Source organism: Apteryx mantelli, chromosome 1, assembly GCF_036417845.1.
Source record: "Apteryx mantelli isolate bAptMan1 chromosome 1, bAptMan1.hap1, whole genome shotgun sequence".
In the NCBI taxonomy this organism is placed as follows: domain Eukaryota; kingdom Metazoa; phylum Chordata; class Aves; order Apterygiformes; family Apterygidae; genus Apteryx; species Apteryx mantelli.
Window position 1 is genome coordinate 153,643,436 of NC_089978.1, and position 20,121 is coordinate 153,663,556.

The window sequence follows — 20,121 nt, forward strand, 5'->3', positions numbered from 1 at the left end:
ATGCTATGCACTTGAAAAACATTTGCAGTGGCGGAGGACTATCTCAACAAAGTAGTTGAGAGTATCTGAAATGGTGACCCATGCAATCCACTTTTATATGCCATGGGCCGGAAGGGTAGAGGAAGAAGCTAAATACATGCCCTGCACATAGACTGTGAAGGAAAATTTTCCAGTCTCAAGTGACAGGACATGAATGTATCCATAGTTCAAATGTATATGTAAACTGGCTTAAATAATATTTATTAAGGATAGCCAATATTCAGACTTTGACTAGTACACCATATAGAACTGTGTTTTATGTTAATGTTAGATGATAGGACTTTTCCCCACCTGTAGATCAACAAATCTCTCTTTGCAGAAGAGACTGCATTTCTCTCAGTTATTCATTTTCTTACTGATCAAGCTGCGGTTTCAGTCGTCCAGATGGCCCAGGGTAGTTTTTAGTCTTCTTTCTTCATTCTTTTTTTCCTTTGATCAAGCATTTGAATAATTTTCTGGTCAAGCAAAACAAGACTGTACCTCAGTCCATAATTAAAAGTTTGAAAGGGCATGGCAAAGCAACTTGAATATTGCACTAAGAATCATGCATACTCTTCTACTGGAGATACAGTTCTTCAGATGCAGTGATATATGGAAAACTTACAGGTTCATGTTAATTTAATTGCCTAAAAACAGGCACATGATATGATGGGTTATGGGATAGCTGTTTATATTCATTATGTGTCTCACAAGTTCCAGAAAGAATATAAAAAGATGGAATTTTACAGAGTAAAGACACAAGTACAACATTACAGGTCTCTTTCCACTAGCATTGTATAAGTCAATCACAAGAGATCTTATTTTCAAAACCATCTCACCAGGCTAACCTGTATATTTAAAATTATTGATTTTTTGAGCATAGACCTTCCTCATGTAAACAATATATTGGCATCACAGTAATAAGACGCAAAATGTACTAGAAATCTATACTTTCAACCAAAACAAGTAAGGCTACCAAAACAAAAGATCTTGAAATCACAAGTCAGAAGTAAGAATACTACAAGGACAAAGAAAAAAAAATTAACATTCCTCATAAAGTGCCACTCACTTTCTCAGAAGACTCTCTCCTACTATTTTTAAATCTTAAGTTTTTAAACCATTTTTCATTTCATTGTGTACGTTACCGAAATGATAAAAGGACTGTAGATTTCTGCATTAGCTTTTACTGAGTTGGACTGATTAGACAGCAAGAACGGATAGAGAGAAGAGAAAGAAATAGACGTGAGAAGAAGGACAAAGACGAGAGTTCTGGCTCCATGTAAACTTGTTTGGGTCCCAGAAAATTTTCCCAGAACAGATGTTGAGACACGGAAGAAGCACAGGCCAGACTTGGGACTTAAGTATGTAATTTAACTGCCCCAAGTAACATATTACAGGGAGAAAGCACCGAGTCTGACATAACTTGGATTGCCAGCAGGACCAGATGGTTTGCTTAAATCACAAGCTAATAAACCTTTAGACAAAATAAGAAGGAAATGAGTTATGGTTTCATCACAGGCCCATTTTTGTTAAAGCAGTAGGGTGGCTTTAGGTACTCTTAAAGACTACACCCAAGACACAACTAAATACCTGACTATTCTGAAATAAGGGAACAACTTGTAAATTTTTAGACATATTGAGAAAACCATTAAGTATAGCTTCATAAGAGCTAAAAATACCAGAGAAAAATGGAGAAATAAGTAAGCAGTAACAAGAAAAATCTTATTTTTTAATAAAATTAAAATGCAATTTCTAGTCTGTAAGGCAAGGAAAGCTCTCAGCTAAAAGAACTGTTGAAAGTTCGGCCACACTGGTAGCAGAATGGTAAAAAGCAGAATGGCTCTGCCCCTATCACACAGACAGGAGCTTTGGCTCTCTATCAAGCCCCTGTAATTCAATACCAGTGTATGAGTATGCATATGTGTGTAGGTGGACAGAGGAAGGGCTCATGGCTACTGGGTTCTCAGTTATAACAATATGACCACCACTAATCCTTGTGAGGCAGATAAAAAAAAGCATTAATATCCTTTACCTTCCTTTTTATTCTGCAACTGTAGGCACTATAAAAATATTCTAAAGTGAACAGATGTTCAGCACCTAAAGAGAGTCTTCCTCCCTACACTATACATATCTCCACATAAAGCTATTTCACTTGTTCTGTGTGGTCACTGTTAATTAATATTGCCCTAAGGTCCTCTGCAGACAAGTGAAAAATTTTTTTTTGAAAGCTGGAATTACTTAGTTGAAGATCCTGTCTAAAGAAACTGGGAAAAAAAGACAGCAGAATGTTGTGCAACAATTAAGACTTTTCTATGTATCACATTTATCAGCTGATGCTGTCAACAGCATATACATTCTGTTTCTCCCAGCCACAGAGACAAAACTCACTGGAGTACAACTGTAAAATACTGCTCAAAATACACTGGTAAAAAAATACACCTCCATCCCAGAAACGGTGCCAGATTTCCAGCACCACTTCGGCCAAGGTCAACTGTGTACAGTATTAGAGGACTGTGGCAGACCGCACATGGAGAAGTTCTGTTTTGTTCACAATAAAGAGGGAGTGAGCGTCAAAGCTGTGAAAATATCTGGTAGATTATCATTCCTCCAGAGACAAAGCAGGATCTTCTGGTTATCTGTAGTATACAACAGTTATTTTCAGTTATTTTAGGGATGAAGTGTGTGCTTCTTAAAGTTAGCGTATGTCTTTCTTAAGTCTTTGTGCCTTTGGTTTTTAGGTTGCTAGGATTCTGTACCTTCAACACCCCCGATAAAATACACTGTTTTGGTGGCTTAACAGAACTGGAGCCACTCTCCCATTCTTACATTATTAATTGGGAAAGAAAAGAAGTAGAAAGAAGATAAACAGAGAGAACAAAAGACTGTGGTCTAAAAAGCTGCAGGATACTGTAGCTGAGTGCAAATTTTCTTATCGTCGTGAAAATGAGATACTTGGAAATAAGAGACTCCAACTCTCTTCCTTATCTATGAGCTGGTCCCCAACAAAACTTTCATTATGAAAGAATATCTGATAATGAGGAGGAGTTAATGCTCTGTATTGCTCCCTTCTGTTTCCACTGATGGCTCTAGGCAACGAAAGCACTAATAGTAAACTGACCAGATGATATCTGACATTACAATGTTACTCCTACAGAACCCAAAAGAAATAGAAATACAGGAGTCTCTGTCAAGGAATACATTGAGTATCATCAAGAGTGTTTTTTGCTCATATTCCGAGAGCATTGAGTTATATGTTATGCTCTTGTTTAAAGCAGGAACAATCAAAACTCACGGATGTTTGGAAAAGAAAAAACTCTCAGAAATCTTCCTGAGCTGACAGACTTCAGGATTGAAGAACTGACAGCTGGGTCCTGTTAGGTTGTTTGGCGGTAGCTGTGACAGCTGTATCTCCTAAATGAGAGTCATAAGCCATATAAATAAGCAATGGTCTGGTGACAGGACAAGAACTCTTGAGAAGGAAGCAATAATTGTCTGTGCTTAACACACAAAAAAAATTTGAGTCAGGCCTGGGGAAAAGAAGTGAAAAACTGAATATCTGATTTCTATTGAGGACAGAAACCTGTTGTAGCTCTCGTATCTGAAGACTATAAAAAATTAAAAATTTATTTTTGCATTTCCCTCAACTGGAACCTTTATCAAATGAAGTATTCCCATTATGCTTTTTAACCCTTGCAACCACACAGAAGGAAGCTGACCTGTTTTATTTTATGTGGATCTATAGTCTAAGGAAACTGTCTTGTGTTTGTCTTGTGTGGCTAGGATTGAACCTCTCTAACCTGTTGGGAACAAGGCAGCAATTGTTACTTCTAGGGATAACTAACAATGTTTCAAAAAATCGGATTTTAATCAGCATTTAAAAATCCCTACAGAGGCAGAGACACTAGAATTAAGCACATTTAGCATGACTGGTTACATTCAAACAAAATTTTTAAAACAACTGTTAACTCATGATACTCCAGTTGCAATTGTACACAACAGTACACTTTCAAAATAACTTTTGACCTACTGTACTCTGTGATTGCTGCTAAGGTAGCAGTTCAGTTAGGTCACAGGAAGCCTTAGGCTCAGACTAATTGCCCAAGGATTTAAGCAGTTTTTCACAAACATTCTCTAGAACAGCCTGATCTCCATTTTGCTGCATTTTAGACAGTTTAGGTCAACTAGGATACGTCACCATGGTAGACTGAAGTTTAGACATAACCTAAGGATATTCAAAGTAAATATTTAATGCTGTGCTATACAGTATAGATTGACAATATATACAGCATACATTGATTCTCCAAAGAAATAAATGATATAGAAACAAAATAACTCACTACAAGCAGAGAAAATGTCATGCTAATTCCATATACACCTTTAACACTCTTTTCCCAAAAGACAATAACGGTCACAAACATAAATATATAAAAGCATAGTCATTATGATAAAACACATACATCTAGATGAAGGTTGAACTTGTGGCTAAGTTTAAGTGAAGAAGCACAGTCTCACTGGCAAGCTCAGGAAAGTTTCCTCATGTACTAAACTTGTGAAAACCAACCTTTAGCACTGGAGTTAGCAGAAAGCAAATAACAGAATATGTCACAATAACTAAAAGGTAATATCACTATACTGAGCCAGATGAACTCATACTGAAATTCAGTTAAGGGTTTGAAAGATGATGAACATCAGTCCAGCAAAGTCTGGAAGCTTTTGTGTGTGTAGGAAAGTTTCAGAAAGAAGAGGAATCCTCAGTATAATGAACCTGAAATTTGTCACTTCCCCATACGTTTCTGGACAGGAGAATGATCTGGAAAGGAATACAACTTCCTTTCTTACACTTCATTGATGTGAAGGAAAAAATCAATTATGTCAGAAAAAGGAATGCATATTTTTCTGATGAATCTAATGCACAAGTCTAATGAACTTTTCATGCTAATGTACATTTAATAGTATCATAATTACTTCTAAGATCACAATTTAAGATCGTAATTGGAAAACGGAAAAGAAATTCCAAGTGGAAAAAGCACAAGATTAGCTTTAAGCAAATACTAGAGCAAGTATTGGCTTGGATCTTTACAATTCCAAGCATTCCTAAAGTAACCAAGTGTGCATGACCTTATCCTTCAATAACCAAACCAGCCTGGAAGGCAACTCAGACTTTGACTTTTTCTTGAGCCACAACAAATTCAAATACAATCTAGAAGTGGGTGCTTGAAAAAATAATACAAAAGGCAGAGAGGTGCCGATATGGAGCTTCCTTTTGAAGGCTTGACTATCATGAAAAGGGTAATTTGAAATCCCTATCTATCTATTAAAAAAATAAAAGAGGACAACAACCCAAACAAACAAAATAACCTGAAGATCAGCAGTGGCACCAAATTTCTGTACGACAATTTTCAACAACATTTCTCATTTTGTCAAAAGGAAAAGGTGATTTAAATGGAGAAATGCTCAATGTGTATTTTGAACATAAGTTGATCCTCATTTCAGTATCAAGACCTCTCCTAAAAGCCACAAAATTTTGCCCACTTCTGCAACCTTAAACAAGTGCAAAAAACTAAATAAAATTCAAAGATTATGGGTTCTTTAGAAGTGTTTTCTCCTATAATGTTAGAAAAAGGTCTCTGTCCCAAAATTTTCTTGGGGTATGATTTTAAAAGCTTTTTTATTCATTGTTCTCCACTGGAGGTAAAAAATCCCCAAGATGCCAACTAGATAGAGCTGAACACATCTAGGACAGAAAAGAATAAAAATTCCACAAAAACTGAATACAGAAGGAATTACATGTTATTCCTGACATACTGAATCTCCCTTCCCCTGTAAGGAGTGTGTCTCAGTATAAGTCTGAATACATTTAAATGAAGAGACTACACAATCAATTGAAATACTCTGGGGAGAAGCAGTGCTTCTAAAAATGACTGACAACATTAATTCAGGAAGACACAGTACACAGTTTCTTTAGTCAAAATACTTCTTCTAACTAAAGGAGAAGGATGGGACAAAAGAATGTAAAATTTCTGGATCCTGAAAAACAATGGCAAGATTATACTCAAGGCTAACAACTGAGTGAAAAATCTTTTAAAAAACAATTTTTGTTGGTAATTTCTTTTCCCAAAAGAAATTCAAATCTAAGTTTTTAGCAGCAATTCTTTACTTAATATGAATTAAATGTACATAGTACTTGCGCAAAAAACAGATAAAGTTGGGCAGACTTTTATAGAAAGGAGTGATGCAGAAAATATTCAAGAGCAGTTCAGCCTAAGAGAATGCAAACTGCTTAGAAAAAAACAGTGGGAAGCAATCAGGCTCCAGCAGTTTAACCCCAAGCCATAGTTTGGATTACTGCCTTGATCTCCAGTCGCTTGGTTTATCAAACTTCTCAGCAGGAGATAATACAAGAACAGCCAAAACCACTCATTAAAAGCAAACTACCCAGCATCTGTTACAGATGAGTCAGAATTCAGACATTTCTAGAGTGTATAGTCTCTGATACCTCAGAAAACAGCTGTAGGTAATTGGTTCATGAGAAATTCCACTTTTACAGGGACCTGTTGTAATCAACTCACTGTGCAAGAATTTGTGCTATGAAATAAACTCAACACCCAAAACATTTAAAAACAATATTTTAGATATATTTCAGTTACAGAATGCTCAGCAAAAAGGGGATGTGTTCAAATTTATTTTCTGTTCTTAACAGATACTTGATTAAAATCACTGTGGAAGAATAAGGTCCAGTTTATAATAATTTTGTTGTAAATATATTTTCTCTCCTTACAAAAAGAAAAGGTAGTCAATAATAATACGCATGAGGAAGTTACAACAGGGTCAGAATGGTGGCCTGATGGCAGGTATCATTCAAAGCTTGTCTATAGTTTCTGTATAGTGACTTCTAGGTAAGAGAGGAAGGGCTGAACTCTTGGAGGTTGGATTTTTTTTTACTTCAAACCTCTGCAGAACTTGTACTTACAACAGCGAAATCCTGGGGAACAGGAGATGGGGTAAAATGAGAGAACTCGTAAGAGGTTCTGGTTCAGTTATTAACTGATTTCATTTTTTTTCTTAACAAATGAGTATGAATTCTGAAGTGGGCACAGATGATACAAAATTTAACGAGTCTTGTTCTCAACATATTTTACTTATGCAATTGAGTCTGAAAGAATATTAAATCCTGCTGAAATATCTTATAAAGATACCGGAAGGAAGAATTAATATAAGAAAATACATTTAAACAATACTTTACTATTACAATAGTTCAGTATTTTATTTCTTCTCAAAAGGCAAGGCAGAGGAAAGCTGCCTTTTTAAGGAAGGAAGAACAGACCAGGAAATGGCCACAGTGTTTCACATGTTTATTTGCCAAAACATTTTAGGACAAGGAGTTAGATGTTAGCTGATATTGTAGAAAGAGGGAGTGAATTTAAGCAGGAGTTGATATACATTAGGGAACAGAACTAGGCTATTGTCACCAGAGGTGACCTACTGCTTTTAGAATTTGAAGGAAACAAAACGAGGGAACGTATGGTAATGTCAGGCAGTACACCATCTCACTCGCACAGAATTAGCAACCTATTTTAAAGGCCATGATAACAGCTTTTGGTAAAAATATTTTTGGTAATAATAAGAAATTTCTGTCTTCATTTCTCAGTCTCGCCCCCACCGTTCAATGCCTCCTCTGATGTGCTCTTACAGTTCTATGTGGGACTGTGAACCAGATCAGTGAATCGATCCACATGAAAAATTCCTTCAGAAAATAAGATAATCTTTATTGTGTGTTAGGTCACTGCTCCATTTCACAGCATGGCCTCAGAAAGACTCAGGCTAGTGAAACTGAAGGGATGCACTGAAATATAGGGATGAAAGTGAGTAAAGAAAGGGAGGGCATAATATCTTGAGTTAGTATGGTTGCCCAATTCCTCTATTTGTGAACTATGTCCTCCAATAAGCAAGGCTCAAACCGCAAGCAATTCTAGTACTGTGCTCCTTGAGCCAAGGACCTGACACTACTCATTATTGACTGACATTACAGAATGGGCAGACCTAAGAGCTCTGTGATTTTGGTATAGCTAAAGTATAGGAAAATAGAGCTTTGTACCAGTGAATATGGATCTTCTGAATACATGTAAGTGTCTTCAGCTTCCTGTTACTTCTGCATGCACAAGTTTTCAATCCTGGTAGTCTCTTTACTGTGAAGAATTCCCAATTATCAAAACCCTGATTAATTTTGAATGTTTATCCTCAGCATCCTTGGGAACAAACACTTGTTTTAAGGGCTATCTTAGAATACCTTCATTGTATTTTGATTAACTGGTTAAATGCTTAAAAAAAAAGAGAAAAGAAGAGCTTGGTGAGTTAATGACATTGTTTAAATAAGCCTTATTTACTTTGACAATGCTTCATACTCTCTCTCATATATTACCTAAATTCCATTCAACAGATGGAAAATCAAGACCATGCAATAAGTATAGGATGCATTTCACCTAATTTCAGCCATCTACAAGTTAGCCATCTATTCTAAGTTGGTTGTGTAGGCTCCCTTTATCACCAAGACATACAAGCCTCCTAAGGCAGTGATTGTTTCCACTCTTCATGAAGAACTAGGAATGTCCTAGCATGAATGGTCACATGGAAACCACGGGTCAATATGTATGTTCATCAAACCACATCTGAACTTCTGTTATACTTTGTTCCATAAAAAGGGCCTTATTTTTTCATGAAGATTGAAGCATATTTCCAGCATTGTTCTAGGAATGGTGCTGAACATGGTTATGTTGATATATAAGACAAATTCCTGCTTCTTACTGCAAGAGGAGAAATGATAAGAGGCAACAGAACAGTGAAAAGAAAGTTTGTGATCAAGATGGGGCCTTTTGTCAAAGATCTCCAGGAGTTTTTCCTAGGAAAGTAAAATTACCACTGTATTTTTGATGAGGGGAAAACTCGAGCTTCATTCTTTTTTTCTGAGGAATGTTAGGATAGCTTTACTGAAGTAAACTCAGATTTGGTTAATCCAGAAAAAATGCCTGGATCCACATTTGTCTTTACCATCTCTAATGGACAAGAAAGATCTGTACGTAAGAAGTGTTTATCCCAGAATTCCAACCTCAAGCTTTACAGAGAGTACTCAAAAAGAGGTCTCTGTATACTTTCAGACCTTTAACCTAATGGGTTGAACTAATGGGATCAACCATAGTAGTACATAACCCTGTAGCCTTAAGGAATTTACAATAATATTTACCTACAGGATTCCACAAGTGGACCAACAAAACCTGCTGAATCTGTTGGAAATAAAGAATTTGTTGAAGAACTTCCAAGTCTTTATATCTACACAAGTCTCCCTCATCTGCTTTTGTATGGTAGGGTTTCTGTTATACAGAACAATAAGGTAAACAAAACTAGGCCCAATCCAAAGGATGCATTGCTCCCAGCAGGAAATGCCTGCCTATTTTTTTTTTTCGGTAGATGAAGGAAAGAAAGAATGAGTCCAAGACCCTGAAATAAACAAAAAGCTTTTATCAGCTGGAGAAATTTGCTGTTAACACATGTTGCCAGAATATTTTCAAACGCTGGACTAAAGAGAGCAAGATTTTAATCTGAAATGGAAATCAGAGAACCTTGAAATCCTGAGTAGCTTCATGGACATAATAATTTGAATTTGAAGCCTGTAAAATGGGAAACCAAACCTCATGTGATGATTGAGGGTAGGACTACACAACACAAGCTACAAAAACAACATTAAAAATTGGGGCAGAAATGCACACACAAGATGTCCTCATACCTTGAACCACTTAAAGCCAAAATGGTTGACCTCATGCACTGATTCATTTAACAGCTTCAGACAGGCAGTGATGTGGTAGAATGGAAGAAAACAAGATAAACAGAAGAGAGGAAAGAAAAAGCATGCGATTAAAAGCAAATTCAGTTTGGATAACATCAAACTTTTAAAATCCACACACAACATTCATACTTGGTCTAAGAATGACCCTAACCTATTATCACAGTTTGTAAAAGATCACAGGATTTGCCATCAATTTCCTATTAAAAAAAAAAAAAAAAAAGAAAGAGCCCTGCATTTGTAAACTCTTAAGTTATCTAAGGGAGGCTTTCATAATTCTACACAAAATCTCCATGGAACATGAAACAAAGAGGACATCCTTTTAAGTAACTGAAGGAATGTGAAATGAAAAGCATTTGAAAAAGAAGTCCCCTCCTCACCTTGGAGAAACAGCTACTTGCCATCTCTCTGTTACCTGATTGTATTTAATTGATACTGAAGCAAAATCCTGTTGGACAAAATGGGACACAACAATTTTTTTGATGCTAAATGCAACATGTCACTCAGGTTGCTTTTCTTTTCACACTGTTGTCTTACCGTCAAACCAAAAATGTGCATGTATTGCATAAGCACTGTTCTTTTTCCACATTTTAGCTTTAGGGACTCTCGTGCAAATAGAACTTTATTTCCATGACAACAGTTCCCTATTTTACTAATCCAGACTCATCTCTTTTCCTTTCCATAATAAACCTGTTACCAACAGCTCATGACGGATAGATATCCATGAATAGTTTACGCTCAACAGGCTGAAAGGGAGTCCTCCTTCCCATCCTGTGACTGAAGTCTTCCTCACTACTCCCTTTCTTTTTTGTCTAGGGCAAAACTTTCATATTTTTGTTAATCCTGATGTCATCTTTGACTCAGGCCTCTTTCTAGTCCTTGCATAAAGGTTACATTTAAAAATCTGCAGAAATTCTTCTACCTAATATCTCTAATATAAGCTCTTTCCAATTGTGTAGCTAAATAGCTAAAGTTCTTTGGTAGGATTAGATTCTTGTCTGAATCTTTGAGAAAATCTTTCTTGTGCAGGTCATGCCCATTTGTGCAGTAATCTCCTTGTCTGTAGCTTTGATCATGTTAATCCTGCTAGCACTCCTTTTTGCTAGTGAATCAAATACAAACTATCATCTTTTGCAGGATGCACTCAACCCACTTTTCATGTCTTTCAACACTAGGATGACCGGCTCACTGTGATTGGCCCCTAATACTAGCCTACATTATGCGTGCATAAATTTTCAAATGTTCACCATTGTGCTTACTTCCATAACTTCAGATGCATTAACAGCTACAAAATTAACACATGGTACCCTTCTTCAAAACCATCCCTCAAAAAATTCATTGAATCTTCTGCATCTTGTTCTGTATTTCTAGCACAGCCACCATAAAAGGGTGTGTTCTATGGGTTTCTATGTACTAAAAGAATACAATGAGTAATTGTCTCTCTGTCTTGTAACAAAGAAATTAAAATACTATAACAACCTAGGCATCACATCACTTACTATTTTGTTTACTTTTGCATCTCAGCATAAAATCTGTTCCTTTGTGAGACAAACATTTTTCTTACAAGGAGATCTATTCTTTGATGTGGTATTCGCTATCTATTTAACATTTCTTTATACAATTTTTTTTTAAGCCTACAAAAAGGCTGGAAAGAAGACATCCTGCTAGTGAATTCCATAAAGCTGTCTAGAATTTTAGGGTACAGCAACCAGAATTATCCTTGGAATAGGTCTACCAGCAAACAGTTGAGCTTGACTTTATTCTAAAGATAGAAACAGCGACTTTCTTCCTGAAAGCCTAGATTATTAAATAAAAGGAAGACACAAATATCTCAGGGAGAGTATGCAATATAAGAACACATTTTGAAAAAACTTTGCAAAATGTTTTAAATTACAGTTAGTCAGAACTTCTTTCATTTAAATAACAAATGGAAAGAGAAAATGCCATTGTGACTTAGCAGACCAAATGCTCCTATTTGCTAAGTAAGGTCAAATAAGGAACAGTGTAACTGTGGAAAAACACAAGAGGCTCAGAAAAGCACAGTAAGAATGTCAGGTCCGGCTTCTTCTACTTCAAAAGCACTACCAAAACCTCAGGGAAGTTAACTCACCACATACGGTATGCTTTCTTGATGATTACTTACGGGAGTCAAAATCAGACACATATATGATTCTTCAGCATTTCTGATCAGCGATACAGAATAAATCCATGCATAAAATCTTACACCTGGGGCTTCAACAGACAAGGGTGTATTTTCCATGTGTAATTTTAAGCCAGAGGATTTGTCTCACTGTCCAGTAGTTTTGCAAATGCAAGCACATTGAGACTGTGGTCCATAAACAGGACTTCTAAAAGCTATGTTAATAAAGATCATCTTCAAATATGTGTAATGAACAGCACAGTGTGTGTGTATGTTTACACATAGGAAAATAGACAACCAATTGATGGACAAGACAGGTCAGAGGAATTTTTACATAAAAAAATACTTTAAAGCACAGGATACCTTACATTTGTTTTTTAAATTCACAAAAATATTACTTGGAGAAAACACATTCTCATGACAGCTTTGCTGACTTTATGGGCTCTGTTACCTAATGTTTGAACAGAGATTTAGGATCATCAAACAAAACCAGCTGTGTTTTGGCATAAAGCAGGGAAAATACTACTTTACTGTCAGGTTACTTTCCTAAGAGGATTACCAGTGACTTTATAACATTGCAGACCTGTTTCTCAGCATTGATCCTGGCTGACTCCTCTTGTGCTAGCACCATTTCCCGCTCTGCAGTTATCTGAACACTTTCTCTGAGTGCCTCTTCCAATTCTTCAATCCGATCATCCTTTTTACGTAGATTGTCCTGGAAAATGACGGGAGACCAGGTGAAGAAGACTTGTTTGAAGCCTTTTAATCAACCAAGTTCTACGCCAACCAAAATGTGTTTCTCCCTCCCAAGGCGCAACTCCAGGCAAAATATCTTCACACAAAGGAAAGAAAGATGAAGTGATGCAAGAGAAGGAAGAAGCATTTAGTAAAGTGAAGGAAAAAGCTAGCAAAGCAAGACAGATGTGTTTGCCCTCAGTGTCTGATATATCAGAGTCTTTCCAGATTATGCAGCATAGATAAGCAGGAGTTGTTTGTAAATAAAGATTAGGGTGCAGTTCCAAAGAAGCATAGTAGCCAGAATTGGTGGGAAGGTAGCAGGCGTTCAGATTTGCTCATTTGCTCACACATTCACCAGCAGGTGAGGTAAAAAGGGAAACATAGCATTGCAGTTTTGCAATTTGCCATTTCCAGGTTAAGGGGTAAAAAAGCAAGCATTAACACAACCAAATTTTCTATTGTTCAGATAAGTCTTTAAGAAAGTCTTTCATCAATAACTCTCTTGGAATTATGAAATGTCCATCTGGGCAGTCTGAATCTTAGACATACAATGTATCAATATTCCCTGAAAATTTATTCTTTGATTGAGTATATCTTCACAGTTGCAAGCTTAGATGTCCCACCTACATTCAAAGGTCATTGAAGAAAACTGTATTGTTCCTCAGAAAATATACCATTTGATAGGTTTACACAAACAATGTAGTTTAGAAAAAAGTTATACAAAACAAATGGTGTTCTTGTTTGTACAGGAGAACCTGCTTATCTGAATATTGCTAAGAAAATAAATGTGTATCTCCTGACTCTGCTGTAACAGCTTGGACAAAAGACTGCAGAGGAGGCTGTCCTGATAAGTATGTATGAATGTCTTGAAGCATGGCAGCTTAACACATCCACCAGAAAGGAACAGGTTGAAGTAATATTTATGTATTTCTTGTCCTGCAGATTGGTTTACACAATATATTTGAGATCAGATGTTTAATGCACATGTTTATGTTAGCACAAGGGCTTTTTAGCCACCTCAGCAGCAGTGGAAGAATCAAACGCGTTTTTGCCTTTGCATTGGACTTTTTGTCAGATTTATACCTTTGTCTTCTGTCCTTTTTTACTTAGGACTGAAATTTTCCACTGTTTCCTTAAAGAATAAGGAAAAAGATGACTGACTTGGAAGAAACTGGACTTTGCAACCTTCATAATGCTAAAATTATTCATTGGAGTTTAAAGAAAGATCCTGACTTATTCCTTCATTTCTGCTTTCCAGAACCTGGAATACATCACCAGGGATACTGACATATGAATACCGTTTCTGGCAGTCTCAGGACTGCCACTTTCAACTAGAGTGTTTCAGCAGACACGCAAAGCTTTGTGTCAGACCAGTGCAAGACCTCTGGCATCACTGCCTTTAAGTAGAGAATGGCTAGTATTCAACTACTAGCACAGGCAACAGTATATGTTAGGCTTTGCAGTCAGAGGAGCTTTCAGAGTTGTACTTTTCAAAGTGGATTCACAGGGCAAGTAATTGCTGGTTTATAAAAAAAAAACAAACCCAAACCAAAAAACAAATGGAGATATTTTCATTTCAAAAATATGAGTTGCAGAGCATGGTTTCATACCTTTTGAATCCTTCTGAAACACTGATAAAACCTTTCAAAATTACTTCATGGTTACAATTAGCTTAACCAGAGACTCTGCAAAAAGATGAAGAGTGAGTTCCCAAAAAATTCAGCACAGAATACTAATGGTGCCAGACATGAAAAATACTTACTTGCCTATCTGCATTACATGAAAAATATCAACTCCCCTTGGGTTATTATTCCTGGATAGGAAGTGTACCCCTCCATTTCTATCAATAGAACTGAGAATAGTTCATTTGAACAGCTGCATGTAAAATGGATGCTGGTTTAAAAGAAGGAAGCAGAATTAAACATTCTAAGTGTAAGTTCTGTGTGTACACTCTTCTTTGCTCTTTATCACAGGCAAACAGTTAAGAATCTACATTCAGAATATACATGCAGACAGCTGAGAGTTCAGACAGTAGACTATTCAGACAGTTGAACTCCAAGGGACAGGAGCAAGAACAATTGAATTCTACTGATGGTACCAAAATGGACCAAGACAGTGCCACATTATCTGCTGTTGAAAAATCTGCATTCATACATAATGTAATTATTTTTCCTAAAGTAATATGCAAAATTTTACATATATGCTATAGAGTTGCAAGTTTAAAAAAAATCTAGTGTTAATCCGGAAACAACTGCCAATGAATTTTTAACCATTTTTAAATTTAGTCTATGAACTACTAATAACCTATCCAGTAAGGAGAGTTTACTTAGGAACTTTTTCTCGGACAAACATACTTAGAAGAGCCATGACAGTTTACTCGTGTTCCTAACAGCAGCACAATAAATCTACCCACCTGGTCCTACAAAATGACATCAGTGCCTGAAAGCTGTAGCAAATTGTTGCATAGCCAGATAGCACCAGCACTGCACAGTGCAGAACAGTTTCAAGAGATTTTTAAATAATTATTTTGTTTCTAGCTCTTTGTTTCATGATTGATCAGTATTTGATATTTTCTAGTCTAAACTAGTTTCAAATAAAATATATTAATAGAGAAAAAGTTAATAAAAGAAAACCAGCATTTTTCTTTTAACAAACCATCATGTTTTTCCAATTATTTGGCTCTAAACTCTAACATGACAAGCTCATGCTGAACTTTGACATGTGCCACTTCTGTTTTCCTCTTTTTAATTACATTATTGTGATAAGCATTAACCTTTGAAGAAAGAATTGTGTTAATTATAACTACCTTTACCCCCTAAGTTATTTCAGAAGTTTCCTATAAAAAAATTGTTCTGGAAAACTCAAAAATTTTCTACCAACTAGGCTCAAAACAGGAGTTCTAGAAGGGAACAGAGATTTGAAACCTTTCAATGTGAACAGAAAACAAATATGCCTTCTCCAGCTGAAGAGGCTGTGATAATACAGGCACTATACTCACCGTAAGGAAAAGAAAATCATCACTGCATGATTTGTCATATGCTGATAAAATAGGTAATCCCTGATAGCTGAAAGGACAGATCCTCTGAAGCAGTGGACTAGAGTAGAACTAGAATTGCTTTGTAAATACTTTAGAATGTGACACTGAGGGCAAATTCATAATCTTGTATTTTGATAAAATTGCAGAATGATGGACTGTGGCAGTCTCTTTTCATGAAGCTTATATAGATGACTATTCAGAAAGAAAAAGAAACCTGTACAGCAGCTGGGTTCTTCAAGATGTACTGCCTACCTATGTATCTCCACGACCCTCCTTCACCCTCCTCTGCTCCTGAGTTGCATACTCATGAGATTCCATGGCAGAGGTGGAACTTAACTGGGATACAGGAGATGGCTCGGCCTTTAGGCTCATTGGTGATAGCACAAAGAAAATGAAAAACCCAACAAACACTGTGGAAGCGCTGAGTTCAGGCACAATATAAATTTTTGCTACGAATACTGTGATCCTAAAGTTGATTTGTATGCAAACTCCATCCCCAATACTTAAACACATATTACTTAAAGCCTTAAAGGAAAGGAAGATGTGAATGACAAACTTTGGGGCTTTTCCTATCACTTCAGGAAAGAAATAAGCGGCAGGATGTCCAAGTGATATATATTAACAGCATACATCAACTTAATCTGTCCTGCATTCATTTAATGTGTAATCTGCCATGAAGTTTTATGAAAGTGCATGAAATAGGATTTCTGTTTTCAACAAGGAGTTTAGGTTCAATTAAATCTGAGATAACCTGACAGATTACTTTGCAACTGTGTCTTGAACTAGACTCAAAATGGTCTTTATGGTCTAATTTTACCCTTTGAATTGGAATTAACATGAATTTCTCTAGTTAACTCTTGGAAAAGATTAGTTAACAGTTTGATAATGCAATGAACTGCTTCTTCTGCCTGCTAAAAATATTTCTAGGACTAGCCAATCACCCAGGTATTGAAAGACCATTTTCATGTAATCCCTTAATTAGCAATAGCATATTTTGCTCTTGTCCTTTCATAGACCAAAAGGGAAGAACACAGTATTGGAAGTGTTCCTAACTAAGGAAATGGTGAAATTATTACACTGCAGAAACACACAAGCACTTATCCTTGTGAACTACTCCTCATCCTTATCATGTATTTCCTCAAATAGCCCCCTATATAAGGAATCTAATGATAATTAACTCTATCCATTTTAAATCAGAATAAAACTCTCCTTAGGAAGAAAAATCCCCCATTTTGTGAACTGACTTTCCACTACATAAGTGAAACCTAGGAACTCAAGACTGTCAGCTGTCTCCTGGATACAAACTGTCATTTAGTTATGGATAAAGAAAATTCTTCACTAACATTTGGAAGCAGCCCACCTACAAATGTTAAGAATTTTTCACAGTTTAAAAATATGAGGTCTTGGTAATCTGCAATTCTAAACTACATGCTGGTTGAGTAACATATATTTCTTTAACAAATTAAAATCTTACCGAGATTCTTCCATAAAGTTGCCTTGTTTCCTGTCTTCAGCTATAACCAGAACAAAATGTGAAGAGCAGAAAGTCCTACTGTAGCCAGCCCATTACTGAGGACTTCAGATTTGTCACCTCTGGAGTCTATGATAAGATACCTGCAAGACTCTCACTAAAATATGGAAGGTGGGTTTCTGCAGTGTTGGCTGCATTATTGCACCACTGAAGCCAGAAGAAAAGATTTTATGACAAAATGGGAAGGCTATTCTCCAGAAGAACACAATTTGTTAATGAATCACTACTTTTCTTTTCTCTGAAAAATATTTGTAAATAACTGCAGGTCTTTTAAGAAGGTCCTGAAGCTTTAAGCTAATATACGATGTGATGGATGGTACTACAGTCTCATTTGTTTTGAGAAGCAATAATCACAGTGCAGCACTGCTCAGCTGAGCATGGTAGATCTACTTCATTTAGTTCCTCATGCTGATCAGCTACTTAAGTAAGTCTCTGAACGAGAAAAGCACGAATAATTTCTTCCTTTGTGAGTGACAATATCTTTTATACAAAGGAGATAATACTTTGACTTAATGGGTTTTGAAGGATACACATAGGGTAAATGCTGAAGGACAGAACACCATTGTACATGTCTAGAATGGTAGTTACAATAAAATCTAGCTCAAGAAGAGTGTTTAGAGTCCCTGTGTAATTCATCCAAAGCAGGAGAAGTCTGTGGTGAATTGTTTCTGTCTCCATTATCACTTGCCGAAGAAGATGGCAATAAAAAAGAACCATTCAGTCTTGAAGAGTCAAATAAAAGAAGACATTGTAAATGACTGAAGAGGAACTACCTGAAGGTAGTGCACAGCTTGATTCCACGATATAGTGTGAACCACAAATAAACATAGACCAATACTAAAGACTCAGAGAACGAAAATAAAGGAAGAGGGAGGCAAAGTACTGTGTAACAGGACTATATATATTGCTGGATATGAGAAAATAGCAAAGTTGATAGAATGATAACTACCAGTACTGATTCAACCAGTGCTCCAGTAGTAGTCACAGCCTTAGTTAAAAATCTTATTCCAGATAGTGAAGTAGATAGTAAATGCTAGTGCAAGAATCATCAGTGTTGCATACTGCTGTCTTGATACCCTCAAATTGTATAAGAACTAAAGCATAGGGGTTACTTGTGATGGCAAAACCTCTGCCTCTCTATTTGAAGATGAGTACATTGCAGTATTAGGGTTATATGATGTCTCTTTTTCTCACAGAATGAGCCAAGAAGGCCTTCTTCCTAAGTACAGCAACAGCCTACATAATAAGCATGAGTTCCTGCATGAGAGGAGAACTCCAACAGTCCGAGAGGTGAACAGACAGGAACTGCTAAGCCGGAGATCCTCAACCAATGTTTCCATAACTTTGGAGAGATCAGAGACTGAGATGCATGATGACCGTCTCATTAGGACAACATATGACAACATCTGTTAAACTGTATCTGCCAAATAAGGCATATGGATTGAAATTCAAGGCTTGCAAGTTGCATAACTGCAGAAAAATAACTTTAGGAGACAAAAAGAGAAAAATCATATAGAAGAGTTCAGTTCCACTAGGGGTTGAGAGGGAAGTGAGATGAAGCTGGCCACAGCGTTATATATGCCACGTTGCAAATATGAGGGACAGCAGAAATGGATGAGCATGTTCTCCTAAGAGTACCACAAGGGAAAAAGAGAAGATGTATACTTCCAGAGTATGCATGTATGCATGCACTTGTGGATCATCAGCTGCAGAAAGAACAAGAAATATATTTATAGTAGAAATAGAAATTTGATAAAAATTATTTCCAACAGATATATGATAATTATAACTAAACTAGTGCAGTAAAATTAGCATGGTGGAAATACACAAGGAAGCCAACAGTTCATGAGGAATGGCTAGTGAGTTTCATTGACTGAAAGAGAAAGGTAGTAGAAAAATTGAGTGTTTTTTGGACAGCATGGCACTTTGGGTATCATTGCTGCAGAGCAGGAGGACACTCTATAGTGAAGCAGATCTGCAAATGATGTTGTTGACAAAAATACCTGCTCTTCTGTACATGGAATGGATGCACACTTTAAACATTGTATGTATGGACAATCACTTCAAAGAAAATCATAAAATGTGCTCAACCACAAAAGTTAACAAAATGTACAAGCATAAAAACAACTAAGCAGTTGCTCTACCCTGCACAAAATCCTCATGACTACCTAACTCACTGAGGAAGAAAGAGGAGAAAAAAAAAACCTCCACATAGTGAAATACATCTGTAAAACATCACGACAAGTACAAATGGCTCTAAAAATGCACTTTTGTCCATGCTAAGAAAATAAATACAGACACAACTAATTTACATAACTATTAGAAGTTATATGAACTCATTTTTGTTCTTAAAGATATAGACCACAAAGAAGCAGCAAAAATACACACAAAACAACAATGCTTTACAATAGCATTATGCGCTGAATGGTAGCTATCATTGAAAAGAATTATTTCGAGGTAAATCAATATGTATTGCACATAATGTAATAGCGCCTAATGCTGTACATGTGACGTATAAGGGCAAAACATGCTTGTATTTGTCCCTAAAACACATATACATAAAAGAAAAAAAAAAGAAAAAAAAAGCCAGACCATAACAGATAATGCCCAGTATAGATATAGTATGATTAATGGATCTAATTTAAACAAAAGGGAAATGAAAGGGAAAAAAACCAAACCTACTGAAGAGAAACAATTTTCCACATTGTCTATTTCTTGAATGCACACAAAATCCTTACCAAAACTTGTGCATATTCCTACTTTTGCCTGAAAACTGGTACAAATATGTTTCAGAACATTACACAGTGTGTCTACAAAATGCG

General features: G+C 36.3%; 1 protein-coding gene across 10 annotated transcripts in view; it reads right to left on the reverse strand.

Annotated features, from left to right (window-relative positions):
• ERC1 (ELKS/RAB6-interacting/CAST family member 1) overlaps window positions 1–20,121 on the reverse strand; it is a 312,721-nt gene that overhangs the window by 116,058 nt on the left and 176,542 nt on the right. For 7 of the 10 annotated variants that reach the window (XR_010885944.1, XR_010885943.1, XM_067307204.1 and 4 more), the window contains exons 14-15: window positions 12,577–12,708; window positions 9,797–9,850 (exon numbers count right to left, since the gene is read on the reverse strand). The exons of 1 other annotated variant lie outside the window; for it this stretch is intronic. Coding sequence is in view for 7 of the 9 variants with exons in the window: in XM_067307204.1 (XP_067163305.1) it covers window positions 9,797–9,850; window positions 12,577–12,708 (186 nt within the window). In the remaining 2 variants the exon portion in view is untranslated. Of the gene's footprint in view, window positions 1–8,290; window positions 8,337–9,796; window positions 9,851–12,576; window positions 12,709–20,121 lie in introns of those variants that run through there. 2 more of the 10 variants (XM_067307246.1, XM_067307196.1) reach the window with 2 other exon arrangements.